Genomic DNA, 16,906 nt, shown 5'->3' on the forward strand with positions numbered 1-16,906 from the left:
CGCGCCCCAGCCGGGGCTGGGGGTTTCCCTCCCTTTCTGCAATTGGCTCTTGCGGGCTGGAGCTGTGCCAGCCTGCAAGAGCTCTTTGCAGAAGCGGAGAATCCACGGATTTCTCTGCTAAAAAGAGAAATTCGCATTTTCTCTGATAAAAACAGGGAATCTGTGGTTTTCTCCGTTTTTCCGTGGGAAACTGAAAACCCGGATTCCTGGTTATGACAGACTATCCTTCCCTGGAACCTATACAGAAAATCCCTAAACAGTTTCAACCTATGCTAGAAAAAAAGACCGTATTTTTAAAGAGATCTTTCCAGAACCACCCATCCTAGCCTTTAAATAAGCACCGAACCTCACTAACCTTATCACCAGAAGCAAACTTCCAATGACACAAATCACACCGGATGTAAAACCCGCTAACGCATCTCCACCAGTCCCACAATATCTACACCCCACAACAGAACCATCACCATTCCTGGGTCTTACCTGCACCTCCAGAAATGTAATAGATCTCATCCAGTGCACCAAGTGCCCTGATGGAAAATATGTAGGAGAAACCAAGTGAGAACTGAGTACCAAAATGAACGCACAGCGAAAATCCATCAAAGACAAAATTGGGGAGAAGTTGCTGCTTGCCTTTTAGTCCCTGGAGTCACCCTGGTCCAGCAGAGGTGCATAGGGCTGCTGCTCCTGCCCCTCACATAGGTCAGGAGGGGATGGGAGGAGCAGCAGCTCCTTGATCTTCAGTCATTCCTCAGACTGGGTTACCTGGTATAAGGAGCAGGCAGGGGGCTTTGTTCTACTGCTCCAGTCCCCCTGGGAATTAGGAGGACTGCTCCCAAACCTTTTCCCATCACCCAGTCCCAAGAAGGCACAAGGAGCAGGGCAGAGGGTGTGGTTGCAGGCTGAACACCTATATGGCTCTCTTTCCTGGAAACATTTCTGGTGGTGGAAAATTTCCATACCTAGAAATGAACACCTGTTCATGGTCACTGTTTGCAGTTTCCTCTGACTTTTCCTACATGCCCCCATGCAAAGCTCCTTCTGTCTTACTTCTCAGGGATCTTAATTTGCATCTCTGTGTAGAATGCAGATTGGAGGATCTAGCCCAGAAGAGCCTCACTTGAGAGCAGCAGTGCCATATCCAGGCTTTTAGTATGGTAGTGGGATATGAAAACGGAATGAAAGGGGCAACTGTATCGCAAGACTTTCAGTGCCTGGTGTTTTTCTTGAAACTGAACTTCTGGATTCATAGTTTCATAGTCATTAGGGCTGGAAGGGACCTCGGAAGATCATTGAGTCCAGCCCCCTGCCCGAAGGGCAGGAAGTCAGCTGGGGTCATAGGATCCCAGCAAGATAAGCATCCAATTTACTCTTGAAGGTGTTCAACGTAGGTGCTTGAACCACCTCCGATGGCAGGCTGTTCCAGATCTTGGGAGCCCGGACAGTAAAGAAATTCTTCCTTATGTCCAACCTGAAACGGTCTTGCTGGAGTTTATAACTGTTCGACCTTGTCATCCCTTGGGGCGTTCTGGTGAACAAACGTTCCCCCAGATACTGGTGGTCACCCCTGATAAGCTTATAGGTGGCCATCAGATCACCCCTGAGCCTGCACTTTTCCAGGCTAAAGAGCCCCGTAGCTCTCAGCCTGTCGTTGTAAGGTCTGTTTTCCTGACCTTTGATCATGCGTGTGGCTCTTCTCTAGACTCTCAAGCTTCTCCACGTCCTTTTTGAATCGTGGAGCCCAAAACTGGACGCAGTACTCCAGCTGTGGCCTCACCAAGGCTGAGTACAAGGGGAGAATGACGTCCCAGGATTTGCTTGAGAAGCATCTATGGATGCAAGCCAGTGTTTCGGTCACTTTACTAGCCGCAGCATCACATTGCGGGCTCATGTTCATCTTGTGGTCAATGATGACCCCCAAGTCTCTTTCTTCTGTAGTGCTAGCCAGAGTAGCACTGCTGAGCCTATAAGGATGCTGCAGGTTTTTCCTCCCAAGGTGGAGAACATTGCATTTTTTAGTGTTAAGCACCATCAGGTTCTTGTCCGCCCATTTGCTGAGCTTGTCCAGGTCAGCCTGGATTGCCCTCCTATCTTCAGGTGTGGATGCTTTGCCCCAAAGTTTGGTGTCATCAGCAAACTTGGCCAGTCTGCTTCTGACTCCAGTGTCCACATCATTAATGAAGATGTTGAACAGTATGGGTCCAAGGACAGAGCCTTGGGGGACCCCACTGGTCACAGGTCACCATGACGATTGTCTTCCGTTAATTACCACCCCCTGGGTCCGACCACGGAGCCAATTTCCCATCCAGCAGATCGTGGTGGACCCAAGGCTACAATTGGCCAGTTTCGCCAAGAGGTGATCATGGGATACCAGATCGAAGGCTTTTTTGAAGTCTCTTGATTTGTGTCAGAAGCTTAATTGTGCCTTAAAAAAATGTATAGCCATCATAGTTTTAGGGAAAATCTTGAAAACATCAACATTAAAGATAAATTAGAACACAGCATTCATTATATTTTTAGTCTCTTCTAACTTGAAGAGCTTACTCATGCCATCTGACCACTTGGCTTAGGTAGTATACCTAGCCCATAGACAAAACAACTGCTTGATGGACCATCTCCTGTTGCTTCATTCTGTGGGTGCGTCTACATGTTCATTAATGTACTTTAGGTAATACGCATTAAATCTTGTATCTCCATTGTGAGGTACTAGAAAAATGTGCATTAACCTATTTTAATGTGCATTAGTTAAAACACATTTTTTGTGATGCTTTAATGTGCATTAAAATAGGCTAATGCTCATTAAAGTGCATGTCTAGACATGCCTTATAAGAAGTAGGAGACATGGGAGCAGAGTATAAGATTGGGCAGGGATGGGACAGAATAATCTAGGGCCAGGATGGAGGAGTGAAGGAGTTGGATACAAGGTAAAGGCCCTGGAAGCATAGTAAAATAGCTTGAAAACAGTGCCTCAGGAAGAGGCAGAGAAGTGTGTTCATGTGGGAGCAGAATGTGTACCTCTTGGTAGTATCAGGGGGAATGTTTAAAAGAGAGTGCCCTAGGAGGTGCCTGCTGGGTGGAGATAGTGATGGAGGAAAGTCATCCTCCTGCTGAGGAAAGAGGGACATAGGAGGAATCTATGATTCCTTGTAGTTTCTTACATTTTAAGTTTTCAACTTGGAAAATGTAGGCAGACATAGGGAATTGGATAGGGAAGGAAGCAACCCACAATGGTCATGGGCTGCAAATCATGAAAGTGTGTGAGGTTTTTTTCTGTTTGTTTTGTTTTTATTTTTGCTTTAATTTATAATTCATCTCCTGATGTGTTTGGTGGTCTCTTCCTTGATTTTTTTTTTTAACTTTGTGGTGTTAGCATTTTGAGGGAGTTAGCATTTGAGTTGATGGTGAATGCTTGAGTCCAAGTGCAGGTGTTTCATTTGCCTTTTAAAGGTTTATAATATAATAGTTATTACAAATGTTTTATGATGGTGTTTGTGAACTGTTTTTTCCTGTCCCCATCGCAAAATTTACATTTTGGATTTAACTACTTGCTTTTCCCTTTTGAAATGGGACAGGCAAGCCATTTGGTTCTCAAAAAGGGTTAACTGCCAACATCTGGATACTAGAAACTACCAACATTTGGATACTAGAAACTAAAGCAGGCTATGCCAGTGTTGATACCATGATCAAGCTCAGTCTAATTTAATCATTTTTAGTTGGCTCTGGTGCCTGTGCTCATACTTTCATGTTACTGACTCCCTAATGGTCAGCTTACTTTTTCGTTTTTCCTAGTCAGCAAAGTAAAACCAAACTGAACCAAAACAACAACAACAAAACGCACGACAAACTGCTTTATGGTGTAGCAAAGGAAAGAATATCAAAAGTTTGCTTAATGTTGCATTCTCTTTACCAACTTAACTGACTGACAATACTTCTTTCATATACAAAGTAGATATTTTAAATTATACAAATAATTACGGAAGCAATTTTTTGTGATATCTTTTATTGGACCAACTGCATTGTTGGGAAAGATGCTGGACAACATTTTAGGGACAAAGTGCCCTTATCCAGATCTGAGTAGAGATAGAGGTCTCTTCAGGTAGGACCTTTCATGGTAGAGGTCCCAGGCCCAAAGAAGGCTACTTTGTCATTGAAATGTTGTCCAACATCTTTTCTTACTGTACAGCTTGTCCAATGAAAGATGTATTGAAAGCAACTTTTTTCTCATACATTTCCTTGTCCATCTTCGCTACAACACACTATCTGTGTGTCATATACATGTAGTAGAACATACATCTGTGAACTTTTTGTAGAAAAAGATTTTCCTTAACAGAGAGCACTGCCAAAGAGTATTTCATAATTTCTGAAATATTTTCAAAACTTTTCCTGACCTGAATGTTGAACCTTTTCTGAAACCATGTTCTTTCCCATGATCTCATATTTGTTCTGAGGGCCCATCTTCTAGAATTACTGTTTTTATATACTACTATATTGTAAAACACAAATGTTGGTTTTCTGGATTTACTCAGGTACAGAAAACAAAGACTGATATGTCATATTTTAAGCCACTCATTACCACAGACCTTAACACTTTCATTTTTTTTTGTAAGGATATTAGGTTTTTACAATAATTAAATACAGATTCCTGGATCCTAGGACTTCCTGATCCAGTAGCCACTTGGTATACAGGCTTGATTGTGTGTACAAGTGATATGTGCCAGTGACTTTAAGGGGACTGCTCTCATACGTTTATTTGATTACGTTTGTTGATATTTGCAGTATCAGGACTGTGATGACTTGAAGTACTTTTAGAAAAAGTTACAGTAATTTTTTTTCTAAAGTTTGCTTCTTGCTCATTAACAATTTTTGAAAATGCTTTTTTTTTCATCAATGGCTTGAGATCGCCATCTGTGGATCATGATTTTAATTGCAGCTTTTTTATTTGGGTGTTCTTGTTTTAGTCAAATTTAGGTGTATTTTATGATGATGATATGAAAAATAGTAATGCTTAGTTCTTATGTAGTGCTTTCCATTACTAGATTTCCCATGTTCTTATAGGGGTAGGTTGATTTCATTTTATCCATTTTACACATAGGTATCAATCTTTTACTGTAAAGATAGAAAAAGATACTTTCTAATTTATCATCTACAAATATTTCAAGGGCGTAAATGAAAAATGTAGAAAACATTATTTCTTATGTTTGTTGGCAAAAAAGTAAAACTGGAGATGAAACTGAGAGGGAAGAAAGGTAGGCTAAATATCTAGAAAGATATCTGAACAGTGGATCCTTTCGAACAGTGGGATCGGGTTGGGCGGGATGTGGTTTAGGTTCCCTCTCTTGAGTTACTTAAACTTTGACTGATAAACTAAAACCAGAAAATATGCTGTAGGGAGAACCTTGCATTGAACAGTAAAGGACTAGGGCCTTGATCCTGTGAACATTTGTGCGACTAACTTGATAAGTGTGTGCAGTAGACGGCTTGTGTACATATTTGGAGAGGTATAAATGAAAACTTCTATCTATAACTTTAATTCAGTGAATGTAGTATTAAGACTCATAAGCCAGGAGACTAGTTCGTGACATACATATCATGCTTGTCATTTTAAGGAATGAAATCTGATATTTTATAAAATAATAGAAACAACTGCAAATCTGTAAACTGAAAATTAGCTGCGGGACAAATATATTTACATTGTATTTATGATTAGACAAAATGAGTTAAAAATTAACTTGTAGTTTGCCCTACAGATCCTTCTCTTTGTACAGTTTAATTATATACTTCAAAGTAATTCACTGAAATTATGAATAATTGTGACATTAATATTTTGGCTTTAGTGCTGTTTGTAGAATGGGCAAGGATTGTAAAAGAAACTTCTTTCACAGAGACAAAGACACCTGTGTTAATGCTGAAGAACTGTCTGCCTGTCTTCTGATAAATCTAGGTAAGAGGTTTTTTGGTTTTTGGATATATATTTTTTTGTAATAAGGTTGCAGGCTTTGGAGAGTAGAATACTGGATTCTTACTCACTGCTGATCAGATGTTTAATGTCAAAATTACTTTTTCCTTCCAAATACATTGTCTTAGGAGAGTTATATACTTCCTACATTTTTAGTAGCATTCATTTGGAACTAAACTGTCTCTTTGTCCTATTAATATCTTATACTATGCTTGCATGAATCAGAGTTTCAAGTCCATCATATCTCATTTGATTTTGAAGTATCTAGCAGTCTTTCTTGTTCTTCTGGAATATTGTCTAATGCTCTCTATAATTGCAGTTATCCATTTATTTGTCATGGGGAGTTGGGGAATCAGTTTTTTTTTTCATGTACATAATAGTGCTCAATGTATCAGTAGCTACATTTAATTTGACACCCTTATACTCTTTCCATGCTGATTATGTGAACAAAGCTGGTGCTCTGTGTTTGATACTTAGCCATGAGGGAACTTGAGAGGATAGAATGTTTTACACAGCTGCTCTCCCATCTACTCAACTATTTAATTCCTATCTATGGAAAGATAGGAATTAGGGATAGGAAAGATCCCGTGCCCTCCATTAATGCTGACTTTCTGAAGGAACATCTTGAGAAGCTGGATACCTTCAAGTCAGCCGGCCCTGACAATCTTCACCCCAGGGTACTCAAGGAGCTGGCGAGCATCATAGCCCAGCCTCTAGCACGGATCTTTGAAAACTCTTGGTGCTCTGGTGTAGTGCCCGAAGACTGGAAGAAGGCCAATGTGGTGCCTATCTTCAAGAAAGGGAGGAAAGTGGATCCGGCTAACTATAGGCCCATCAGCCTGACTTCTATCCCGGGGAAGATCTTAGAAAAGTTTATTAAAGAGGCCATCCTTAATGGACTGGCTGACGTCAACATCTTAAGGGATAGCCAGCACGGGTTTGTTGCGGGTAGGTCTTGCTTGACCAATCTCATTTCCTTCTACGACCAGGTGACTTATCACCTGGACAAGGGAGAAGAGCTTGATGTCATATATCTTGACTTCAAAAAAGCCTTCGATCTGGTGTCCCATGATCGCCTCTTGGAGAAACTGGCCAATTGTCGCCTTGGGTCCTCCACGATCCACTGGCTGGAAAATTGGCTCCGAGGTAGGACCCAGAGGGTAGTAATTGATGGAAGTCACTCATCGTGGTGTCCTGTGACCAGTGGGGTCCCCCAAGGCTCTGTCCTTGGACCCATACTGTTCAACATCTTCATTAATGATGTGGACACTGGAGTCAGAAGCGGACTGGCCAAGTTCGCCGATGACACCAAACTTTGGGGCAAAGCATCCACACCAGAAGACAGGCAGGTTATCCAGGCTGACCTGGACAGGCTCAGCAAGTGGGCGGACGAGAATCTGATGGTGTTCAACGCCGATAAATGCAAGGTTCTCCACCTTGGGAAAAAAAACCCGCAGCATCCTTATAGGCTCGGCAGTGCTATGTTGGCTAGCACTATGGAAGAAAGAGACTTGGGGGTCATCATTGACCACAAGATGAACATGAGCCTGCAATGCGATGCGGCGGCTAGTAAAGCGACCAAAACGCTGGCTTGCATCCATAGATGCTTCTCAAGCAAATCCCGGGGCGTCATTCTCCCCCTGTTCGGCCTTAGTGAGGCCGCAGCTGGAGTACTGCGTCCAGTTTTGGGCTCCACAATTCAAAAAGGATGTGGAGAAGCTTGAGAGAGTCCAGAGAAGAGCCACGCGCATGATCAGAGGTCAGGGAAGCAGACCCTACGATGACAGGCTGAGAGCCCTGGGGCTCTTTAGCCTGAAAAAGCGCAGGCTCAGGGGTGATCTGATGGCCACCTACAAGTTTATCAGGGGTGACCACCAGCATCTGGGGGAACGTTTGTTCACCAGAGCGCCCCAAGGGATGACGAGGTCGAATGGTCACAAACTACTTCAAGATCGTTTCAGGCTGGACATAAGGAAGAATTTCTTTACTGTCCGAGCCCCCAAGGTCTGGAACAGCCTGCCACCGGAGGTGGTTCAAGCGCCTTCATTGAACACCTTCAAGGTGAAACTGGATGCTTATCTTGCTGGGATCCTATGACCCCAGCTGACTTCCTGCCCTTTGGGCGGGGGGCTGGACTCGATGATCTTCCGAGGTCCCTTCCAGCCCTGGTGTCTATGAAATCTATGAAAAAAGGCCTGGATTTACTTGACTAGTAGATTACAAGTAGTAGTACAAGGCCCAGAAGTTTAAAAATTATGAATCGGTTCCAACAATGTCAAGATGACAAAAAATAATGGCTTTGGGGAAACTTTTATTTGTTTTCTTGGTTTTGAGCCTTTACTGTGTGTTTGGGTCATATTTCCAAGCTTATCTCCTTCAACTGTGAAGGCAAACATTTAATTTTTTTACAGATCCAAGCTAAGATTTTCTCATAATCGCATCACTCCAGAAGCTGTGGCTTTGAATAAAGTACAAAGTACTGTGAGGTTGTGAGCAGCACTGATGAATGGAGAATTTTTGTTTCTACAGTGCCAGTTCCTTAATCTGTAATCTTTTAAAGTTACAGAGAGCATATAAAACAAAAAAAATGCACTAATGACCAGTGATTTAGAATGTTTATCCACTTACAGCCTGACTAGATTGGAAGTGATTGTTTTAAATGAGAAAACTCTGTTCTCTGTCTTCCTTTCTTTTTGTCAAGTGACCTTTCCCTGGGACAAGTTAATTTGTGCCACCTGCGGTGCAGGTGTATGGTTTGAAAATTGCTGTGGGAAACTTAGGTTAATAGACTTTTGTTTTTCTTTAAAATTTTATCTTGTTACAGATGGGAAGATAGTATTGCCAGGCAACCTTTTGCTCCTCACTTTCTATGGTAGACCTTTCAGCCTCGTGGTGATGAAGGTGAAAGGAACAGATGGGGTCCTGTTGGAAATGCAGGGCAGTAATGCTTTCAACAAAGCACAAGAGACAACCCTTGAGAAGTCTGACTTGGAAACCAGTGAACTAAATTTATCCTTACAGCTCAGCAACTTGGACATAGAAGACAAGCTAGAAGATGCACTTACCAGTACGCCATGCAGATCAACGGATCAGTGTTCATCAGCTGCATCCAGTGATACTATAATAGGGGCTGAGCAGGTTTGTGCTCAGGTCGATGAGCTATATGATGAGCAGAATGTCAGAAGCCTCACTGATGGTTCTGAATCAGCTGGAGAAGTCCATGAGAGAACGCTGCTGCATGGCAAAAAAGGAGCAAAATGCAATTCTGATACATTTTACTTCATTTCTTCAAGAACAAAGGTCAATTTTATTGAGACTCGGCCCACTGTGACAGAACAGGATTGTAAATCCAGAGTTACCTATGATATGATAGGTGGTTTAAGCAGCCAGTTAAAAACTATTCGAGAGACAATAGAATTGCCTTTGAAGCAAGCTAAACTGTTCAAGAGTTATGGTATGATGTTTAAGTATTGGTATACTCTACTTAATACAGTGTTTTTTCTTTAATTGAGCACTCCAATCATTATGTGCTGCTATTAATTTATATTTCGCAGTGTGTGAGAAAATTTATATTTCTCAGGGTATCTTCACACAATAGAAAAATTAATGCACTTATTTATTGTGGCAACTTCGATGAAAAGTATACTACTTGGGACGTGCTATAATAAGGCTGGACAGCATGTGATTTTTTAAAAATATAATTTATATCATTATATAAAAAATTATATAAAAATCACATGCTGTCCAGCCTTATTATCGAATTTCCCAAGTAGTCACCTCACCTTTTATATACGTGTGCATGCACGCACGCGCGCGCGCAGACACACACACACACACACACACACACGTTCTCTCTCTCTCTCTCTCTCTCTCTCTCTCTCTCTGACTGTGTATGTGTTCAGGTATGTATAGCAGATATAGATATTATTTATTAAGGGGCATTGCTTCCCAAGGTTTGGATCCTCTATTTTATCTCTACAAGGCTTGCTCAGATGTGTTATTCGTTTCACCTTCTTCTAGTGTAAGGATGCAGTGACAGAGTAACTACCTTTTGTCTGAGGAAGATTTGAAGCATCGCTTTCCATCACACACAATTTTTTTCATTCAAACACTTTTTAAAATGGCGCTTAACAGAAATCCAAGTCTTCTCTCCTCTGCCTATCTCCTGAAAAATGCTACTTCTGCTGCTCCCTCATCCATACTGCTTTGGTCTTGACTGAGTCTTGAATTCTGATCCCTGCTTAACTTTGAATTAATGTTACTGCTCTCCTGTCATAACAGCCATTTTTTTTTTACTCTTCGTTAGTTTCATACAGAAGCGCAGTGACATCTTGTGAACTTCTGTGGCTTTGGAGAGTTGTGAATAAGAACATTTGATTTATGTCTAAATCTGTCTTTGTGTTGGGGCTTCTTAAATTAGTACTAGTGTGGGATTTTTTCCCCTCTTAGGTGTAAACATTGGATTTGTCCTGTCTTGGATATAAAGAAAATTGGGTTACCCTGTTTCACTTCTACCAGGCTTTCTTTATTGAGTAATTTAATATTGTTCCCCTAAATATATGAACAGGGAACAAAATACTGGCCTGCAGTTCTTAAATTCTGTCAAATATGGATTTAATATTTCTAAGATGTGAGAATCCATATCATTCGGAGCTGAATTAATTAAAAATGAAACAAATCACTAAATATTAAATTGTCACCTTGGTTATTATTATCTGCAGATACTTTTAGGAAAGAGCATATTCCATTCCACAGTTTCTTTCTGTGTACAGAAAAGTAGCCATAAGTTTAAATTGGTTATTATTTTCTCATAGATGAAATCACATTGCTTGGGATATTATAAAACAAGCTTAGATAAAGTTCTGAAGAATATGTCATAGGAAATTAATCCTTTATTTTCATCCATAATTTCTTATAAGAAAGCTAAAATTTTGAGGGAAGTTTTCTAGAGCAGGAATGTAGGGAGATGAAAATGTGGCATGATTGCTACTTTTACAAGTTTTGGAGTAAACCCCATCAGTTACTTTGACCCCTGAAACAGTTCTGGCCAAGAGATTGCGCTCAGTTGAGAAGAGCCTATAAAGGTGTCAAAAATATCCAGGTCTCACCCTTGGAGGGACCACACTTATAGCAGCAGTAAGAGGCTTCCTTGCCTTCCTGTAGCATTGCCCAAAGAAATCTGACTTCCAAACCCATGAATCAGCTGAGAGTGTGTGGATATAAGGTAGAGGTTAGAGTTGTTTATTGTAGAGGCCTTCTGTATAGTTTATCTGACTTGCCTCTTTACGTGGTCTTCTTTTATGGGGAGGGGGATCTCATGGATCACATAGGTAATCTGTATAAGACTGTGATGAATATGTCAGTTTATACTGTGTAGGGGTTCTCGGTGGGTTTCCAAGGCATGGTATTGTGGACGCTCATATTCTGTTTTACCAGTTCCTGACCTTCAGGCCTCCCACAGTTTTAAGATACACCAGCTGTTTTCCTTTGGTCAGGGATGAGGTGCAAAACCAGCCCTATGCCCCTTTATCACTCCACAAATGGATTTGCCTGATTGTGGATATTTACACTGGTAATTAACCTTGAATAGGTGGCTATCTGCATAGGAATTGCTATAGGAGATCAAACCAGACCATTGGTAAATATGCTCCAGTACCCTGGTCAGCAACAGATGCATTACAGAAATATGCAATAAATCCAGTAGGCTGTGTGATGCTTCAGTTGCTGATTCGATTCGGAGGAGATTTCACGGTCAAATCTCCAAATCGAATTGGGAAACCAATGAAAAGGTCTGAATCGGTTTGAAGCCTCTGAATCGATTCGGAGATTTGGGCAGTCCCCACTTGCCACTGCAGGGAGCTGGACCTGGGCTCCGTGCTGGTATGTGGAGAAGTGGAGGGGCTGGAGGAGGGGGGAGAGGACCATGGGGGGACCCCCACCAGGCCCCATCCCCTGCCTGCTCTCCCAGCCCCCCTGAGCGCCCCCTGACCCCTGCCCTCTCTACTAGCCACGTCAGTGGTTGCCCCGTCCAGCCCCAGAGTCCTGGAACTTAAAAAAGCCCCACACTCACTGGCTGTTGCAGTGGCTTTTGGGGCCTATGGGGGCTCGTGGCAGAGCCCCCCACGCAGCGGGGGGCAGTGAGGATTGCCCCCCTGCCTGGCAGGAGCCAGTGAGTGCAGGGCTTTTTTTTTTTTTTTTTTTTTTTTTTTAAGTGCCAGGATGCTGGGGCTGGGCAGGGCAACCTTTTACAGGACTGGGAGAGCTGGCAAGGGATGGGGCCTGTTTGATTTGGAGATCTGGCCAATTCTACAATGGCTGAATCTCCGAATCGGATTTGGCCAAATTGATTCGGGACAGTGATTTGAATCACCACATTAAATCACTGTCCCTTGAACCATCTGAATCCGAAGTGAATACTAGCCACTTCCCACATGGAGAGTTATGGACTAACCTGCTTATAGAGTAACTTTCTCCACAACTCCTGTCAGTTAGTCGATAGCGTTTGGCCTTTCTGCTACCAAATTCCTAAAACTTGGGCTTTGTAGCCACAAGATCTGCTGTTCTCAGACTTTTCTTGTTAAATGTTACCCCTCCTCTTCTATGTCTTAATCTGTTCTTCCTGTATAGTTTATAGCCAGTTATTACAACAGATCATTGGTATTTTCATTCATATGCTTTGCAGCTTCTTTAAAGGTGTTTGGTACAGGGAGCTCCTGAGCTAGTACAGATATAGGCTTCTATTAAAGTGGTTTGATTGTTTATGAAGTTGATTTTAAGGTTAAGTTTATATTATAAAATAAACGTAGGGTAGGGCAATACAATGTGGAGATATTCTGCCTTGAGCATAAGTGACTTTCTCTTCCCTCTGTGTTGTGTGTGTGCTGTTTGTTTTTAAAGGAATTCCTCCTCCTAGAGGAGTACTATTGTATGGCCCTCCAGGTACTGGGAAGACCATGATTGCCAGAGCCGTTGCAAATGAAGTTGGAGCTCATGTTTCCATTATTAATGGTCCTGAAATATTAAGCAAGTAAGTCAGCCCAATTTATTTATGTTAGTGACTTGCAGGTAGTGAGCCAAATTACACACTGACACATATGTATTGTGCAATGCCAGTGTTTATATTTGTATGATTGTGTCCAATGTGTATGCCTGAGTCTCAGAAATTTGCAGGGAAGGGTTCTTTTTGTAGGTATTATACTGCTCATAATCTGAAAATGAAAATCCAAGTTTGTTGCCTCCAAGAGGTTTCTAATGGTCAATAGAGTGAAATTCTTAGAATGACTTTCTGAACAAGGCAGTACAGACAAGGAACCTAAACTTTTTCAAAATGTAACTTGATAAGTTCATAGAAGGGATATATAGGGTGAAAATAGATGTAACATTTGAGGTATTTAAAGGTGCAGCTGTTCATGAAGCACTTCAAAAATGAAGTGTTTCAGTAGTGGATAAGCATAGTGTTCTCTTGCTGGAACACCTTGGAATTAGTGTGGTGTGCCTTCCAGCTAGGGGGTATGATGAAGGGGGAAGAGCACACAGTGTGCTACACCTCAGTGTAGTCTAGCAGCTCCTAATCTCCAAGCAAAGCCAATGACAATAAGGCCAGGTACAGACATTGTACTTTTACCAGTATAAGTGATCAGAAACTGGTCTATACTCATAACAGAACATATGTTTGGCACACACAGATTGGTTTAAAAATGGTAAAACCTGGTCTAAGATTTGCACACCCCCCACCAAAGGGTGAACTTGTGTTCTGTTCACTACTGATTTAAATTACAGCGCTTACAGAAAGCTGCATAATTTAGATAGATTATGTCTCAGCTTTTTGAATGTCTGTACCTAGTCTAAGTGTTCTCCTGTCTGTCCCGCCTCTGCTGTCCCAGAGTGTGCCCCTGCCCGAATTGGGAAACCAGAAAGGTACAAAGGAATTTTGGGGCTAGAGAGCCAGCATCTTGGTTCTGGTGAGCATCACCGGATCTTTCAGTTCCAGTGGAGGGGGGTGAGAGTGCAGGGTCTCTTGTCTCCCAGTTTTGGTTCCAACCTAGGGTGGGAGGGCAAGTTGCTTTGTGTGAGTGGAGGTCTAATGTACAGGACGGCGCTCACTGGCACAATATTCTGGTCCCTCCACCTTCCCCTCTCTCCCACTATTACAGTGGGGCCAGGAGAAAGGGGAGTACAGTGTGATACCAGGGTACTCGGGGGTCATCTCCTATGTTCTGTAGAGCATGAAGGGCCCTGCATCTCACTTCATTTTGAAGTGCTTCAAAATGGTACCTGTTCGTTTGGGGTTAGTTTTGGAGTGCATCTGCCATTTTTGGGGCACTTCAAAGACTATGTACATCTGTTGGCTTGCAGTCTAAAGTGCTTCAAATGTTACATCTGTCCTCTTCCATAGAAGAATCTCATCTAAAAAGTTTATTGTGGAATTCAAATTTATATAATAGCATTTGTGGCATTCATACATTCTCTGAGGATTTCTGAATGGATAAAAACTGATTTGTAGAAGTAAAAGGTGAAGAGTGTTTTATTGAAATAACAATAAAATCCTCTTACTAAATTATTTTGGTTGTTGCAGGTTTTATGGTGAGACTGAAGCAAGATTGCGACAGATATTTGCTGAAGCTTCTCAGTGGTATGCATCTTTATGCATATTCATTTAGGACAGTATTTCAGTCTTAATGTGTAAAGAAAAGTTTATGAAGGCTCTCTGACTTGCAATATTTTCTTGTGGAAGTATTTTAAAATGGAGGTATTTTTCTTTTCTCCACAGTGACCCAAAGGCAGGTAGTAAAATTCTAGTCTTCAGATGAAATGCCTTAGCACACTTATATAAAGCAGTATCATTTAAAGAGCTACTGCATATTACCAGGGACCTACTGAAATCTCAATTGCATATTTTTTGTGGAAATCAGGATTTTGGGTGAGCTCCGTGAAAAAGTGTGTGACTGCACTTTTGGCAGGCTTGCTGGAAAAAATAAATAATCAAACAAACTTACTATCAAGCAGAGAAAAGCATGTGAGAAGCCCTGCAGTCTTGGAGCTTGGAGGGAAGGTGGAGGGGGAAGGCGGGGGGCAAGGGGGAGAGGAGGAAGGGAAGACGAAGGGGTGGGGGGGTTCACAGGAGCCTGCTGTTACCAGCCCTGCCCCCTCCCACGCCTTTCCGTGTGCTCCAAGACTGCAGACTTCCCACATGCTCTTCTCTGCTTGCCGGTAAGTTTAGTTATGTATTTATTTATTTGCAGTGAGCCCTTGGGGATAGCCTGAAACTGCAGCTTAATTACCTTGATTAAGCTCGGAGGAACCATTAGTTTTTTAATAACTTGTAGACTAATGGCTTCCCTAGGCTTAACCAAGGGAATTAAGCCGCAGTTTCAGGCCATGTGGCATCTGCAGGGAGGGGGTGGGACTTCTGGGGTACCTCAGCCAATCAGAGGCATGGGGGGACCCTGCTGTGCTCAGCTTACAAAAATGGAGGCTGGCCCCAGGATTTGTCTGAAAAATTGGCCGGCTTCCCCGTTGAGTTCAGTAGATCCCTACATAATACCTCTAACCAATGAGCTTATGTTCTCATCGTAGGCGACATTAGAACCAAAGCTTTTATTTTCGTTAGAAAGGAGCCCAAGCCCTGTAGTTGGTGTCTACATCCAAACTTAGCATAAGTGGTATCTACACACCAAAATGAAATGCCCAGCAAATTGTGAATAAGCTAACTTGACTAACTGAAGCAGTGTAGCTGTATTAGCATGGTGGTGTGCCTGGCTTAATAAGCTGTGCAGAAATACTTTTAACATACCCTAATGTGTAAGAATAGCTGAACTAGGTTTGATACTGATGACCAGGGATCCTGGTTTTCTCTGATAAAAAATGATAAATTCTATGATTAAAACCCTCAAATCTGAAGTTAAAATGAAATGCCACTATGTAAATTGGTATCAGTTGAACACAATATTTTATTAATATATTTACAATTGTAAAGCAGTATGGAAGCCTACCAGTGCCTCAATCACTATAATAAAATCAATTCTAAATACCTACAAATTTTTGGCATTTGATTTGGGTTTTTTTTATCATGGAAAATCAGAACTTTCCCTGCCCCCTTCTCTCACCAGGACACAGGTCCAGGCTCTTCAGCCCCAAGCCACAGCCCCCCAGCCCTGCTGGCACCCCTTACCCCCCACCCACAGTTAGAGGTGCACTGATTTATCGGTGGCATATCAGATCAGCACCAGTAAAAGAAAAATTAACATTATTGGCAATTGGCCTTTTTTTGGCTGGTGTAGCTGATAATGTCACTGCTAAATGCAGTATGCATATGTGCAGACGCAACATACATGTGGCCAGGAATGCAGCCTGGCAGCTTGGAGAGCAGCGTCCAGCTGCTAAGTCTGTTGGGGGGAAGGGATGTGGGGGAGGGAAGGGGCAGATCAAGGCCCACATGGTGAGGGAGAGAGTGGGGAAGGGGCAGGGGCAGGCGTTGCCCAGCTGGGGTGGCGAATGTGACCCCACTGGGAGTGGGGCAGAGCCATGGGTGCCTTCTCTGGGGTGCATGAGGGCTTGGGGGAAGTGGCTCACCGGTGCTGTGTGCATCCCCAGGGGAGGAATGTGAGGGGGGAAGTGCCCCTCTCGATTTGTAAGCAGGGCAAGGGCAGGCTTCTTTCTGGTGGGGAGGCTGGGCCAGGGCTGTGATCGAGGCAGATGGCGGTGGCGCTGGGAGGGTTGAATATGGGGTGGGCTATGGCCACCCCAGAACTTGTCATAACCCCCCCAACCCCTCCCTCCCCCTCTCAGCGCTGTCACTGCCTGCCCAAAGTGCAGCCCTGGCCCAGCCCCCCTGTTGCGAAGTGGCCGGCATAGCCCCTAGCCCAAGCCCGCAGATGGCAGTCTGCCCTCACCCCACGCACAAATCGGGGGGGGGGCACATGACCCCCCATGCCTCCCCCGGGGGGGTGTACA

General features: G+C 42.9%; 1 protein-coding gene across 5 annotated transcripts in view; it reads left to right on the forward strand.

Moving 5' to 3' along the window:
* Positions 1–16,906, forward strand: part of SPATA5 (spermatogenesis associated 5) — a 328,502-nt gene that overhangs the window by 4,691 nt on the left and 306,905 nt on the right. For 3 of the 5 annotated variants that reach the window (XM_025204774.1, XM_025204765.1, XM_025204780.1), the window contains 4 exons: positions 5,832–5,938; positions 8,778–9,407; positions 12,851–12,980; positions 14,529–14,585. In XM_025204774.1, the coding sequence (XP_025060559.1) occupies positions 5,845–5,938; positions 8,778–9,407; positions 12,851–12,980; positions 14,529–14,585 (911 nt within the window). In that variant the 5' untranslated portion in view covers positions 5,832–5,844. The remainder of the gene's footprint in view (positions 1–5,831; positions 5,939–8,777; positions 9,408–12,850; positions 12,981–14,528; positions 14,586–16,906) is intronic. The other 2 variants (XM_006015625.3, XM_025204785.1) reach the window with 2 other exon arrangements.

Source organism: Alligator sinensis, unplaced genomic scaffold (genome assembly GCF_000455745.1).
Source record: "Alligator sinensis unplaced genomic scaffold, ASM45574v1 scaffold150_1, whole genome shotgun sequence".
In the NCBI taxonomy this organism is placed as follows: Eukaryota; Metazoa; Chordata; order Crocodylia; family Alligatoridae; genus Alligator; species Alligator sinensis.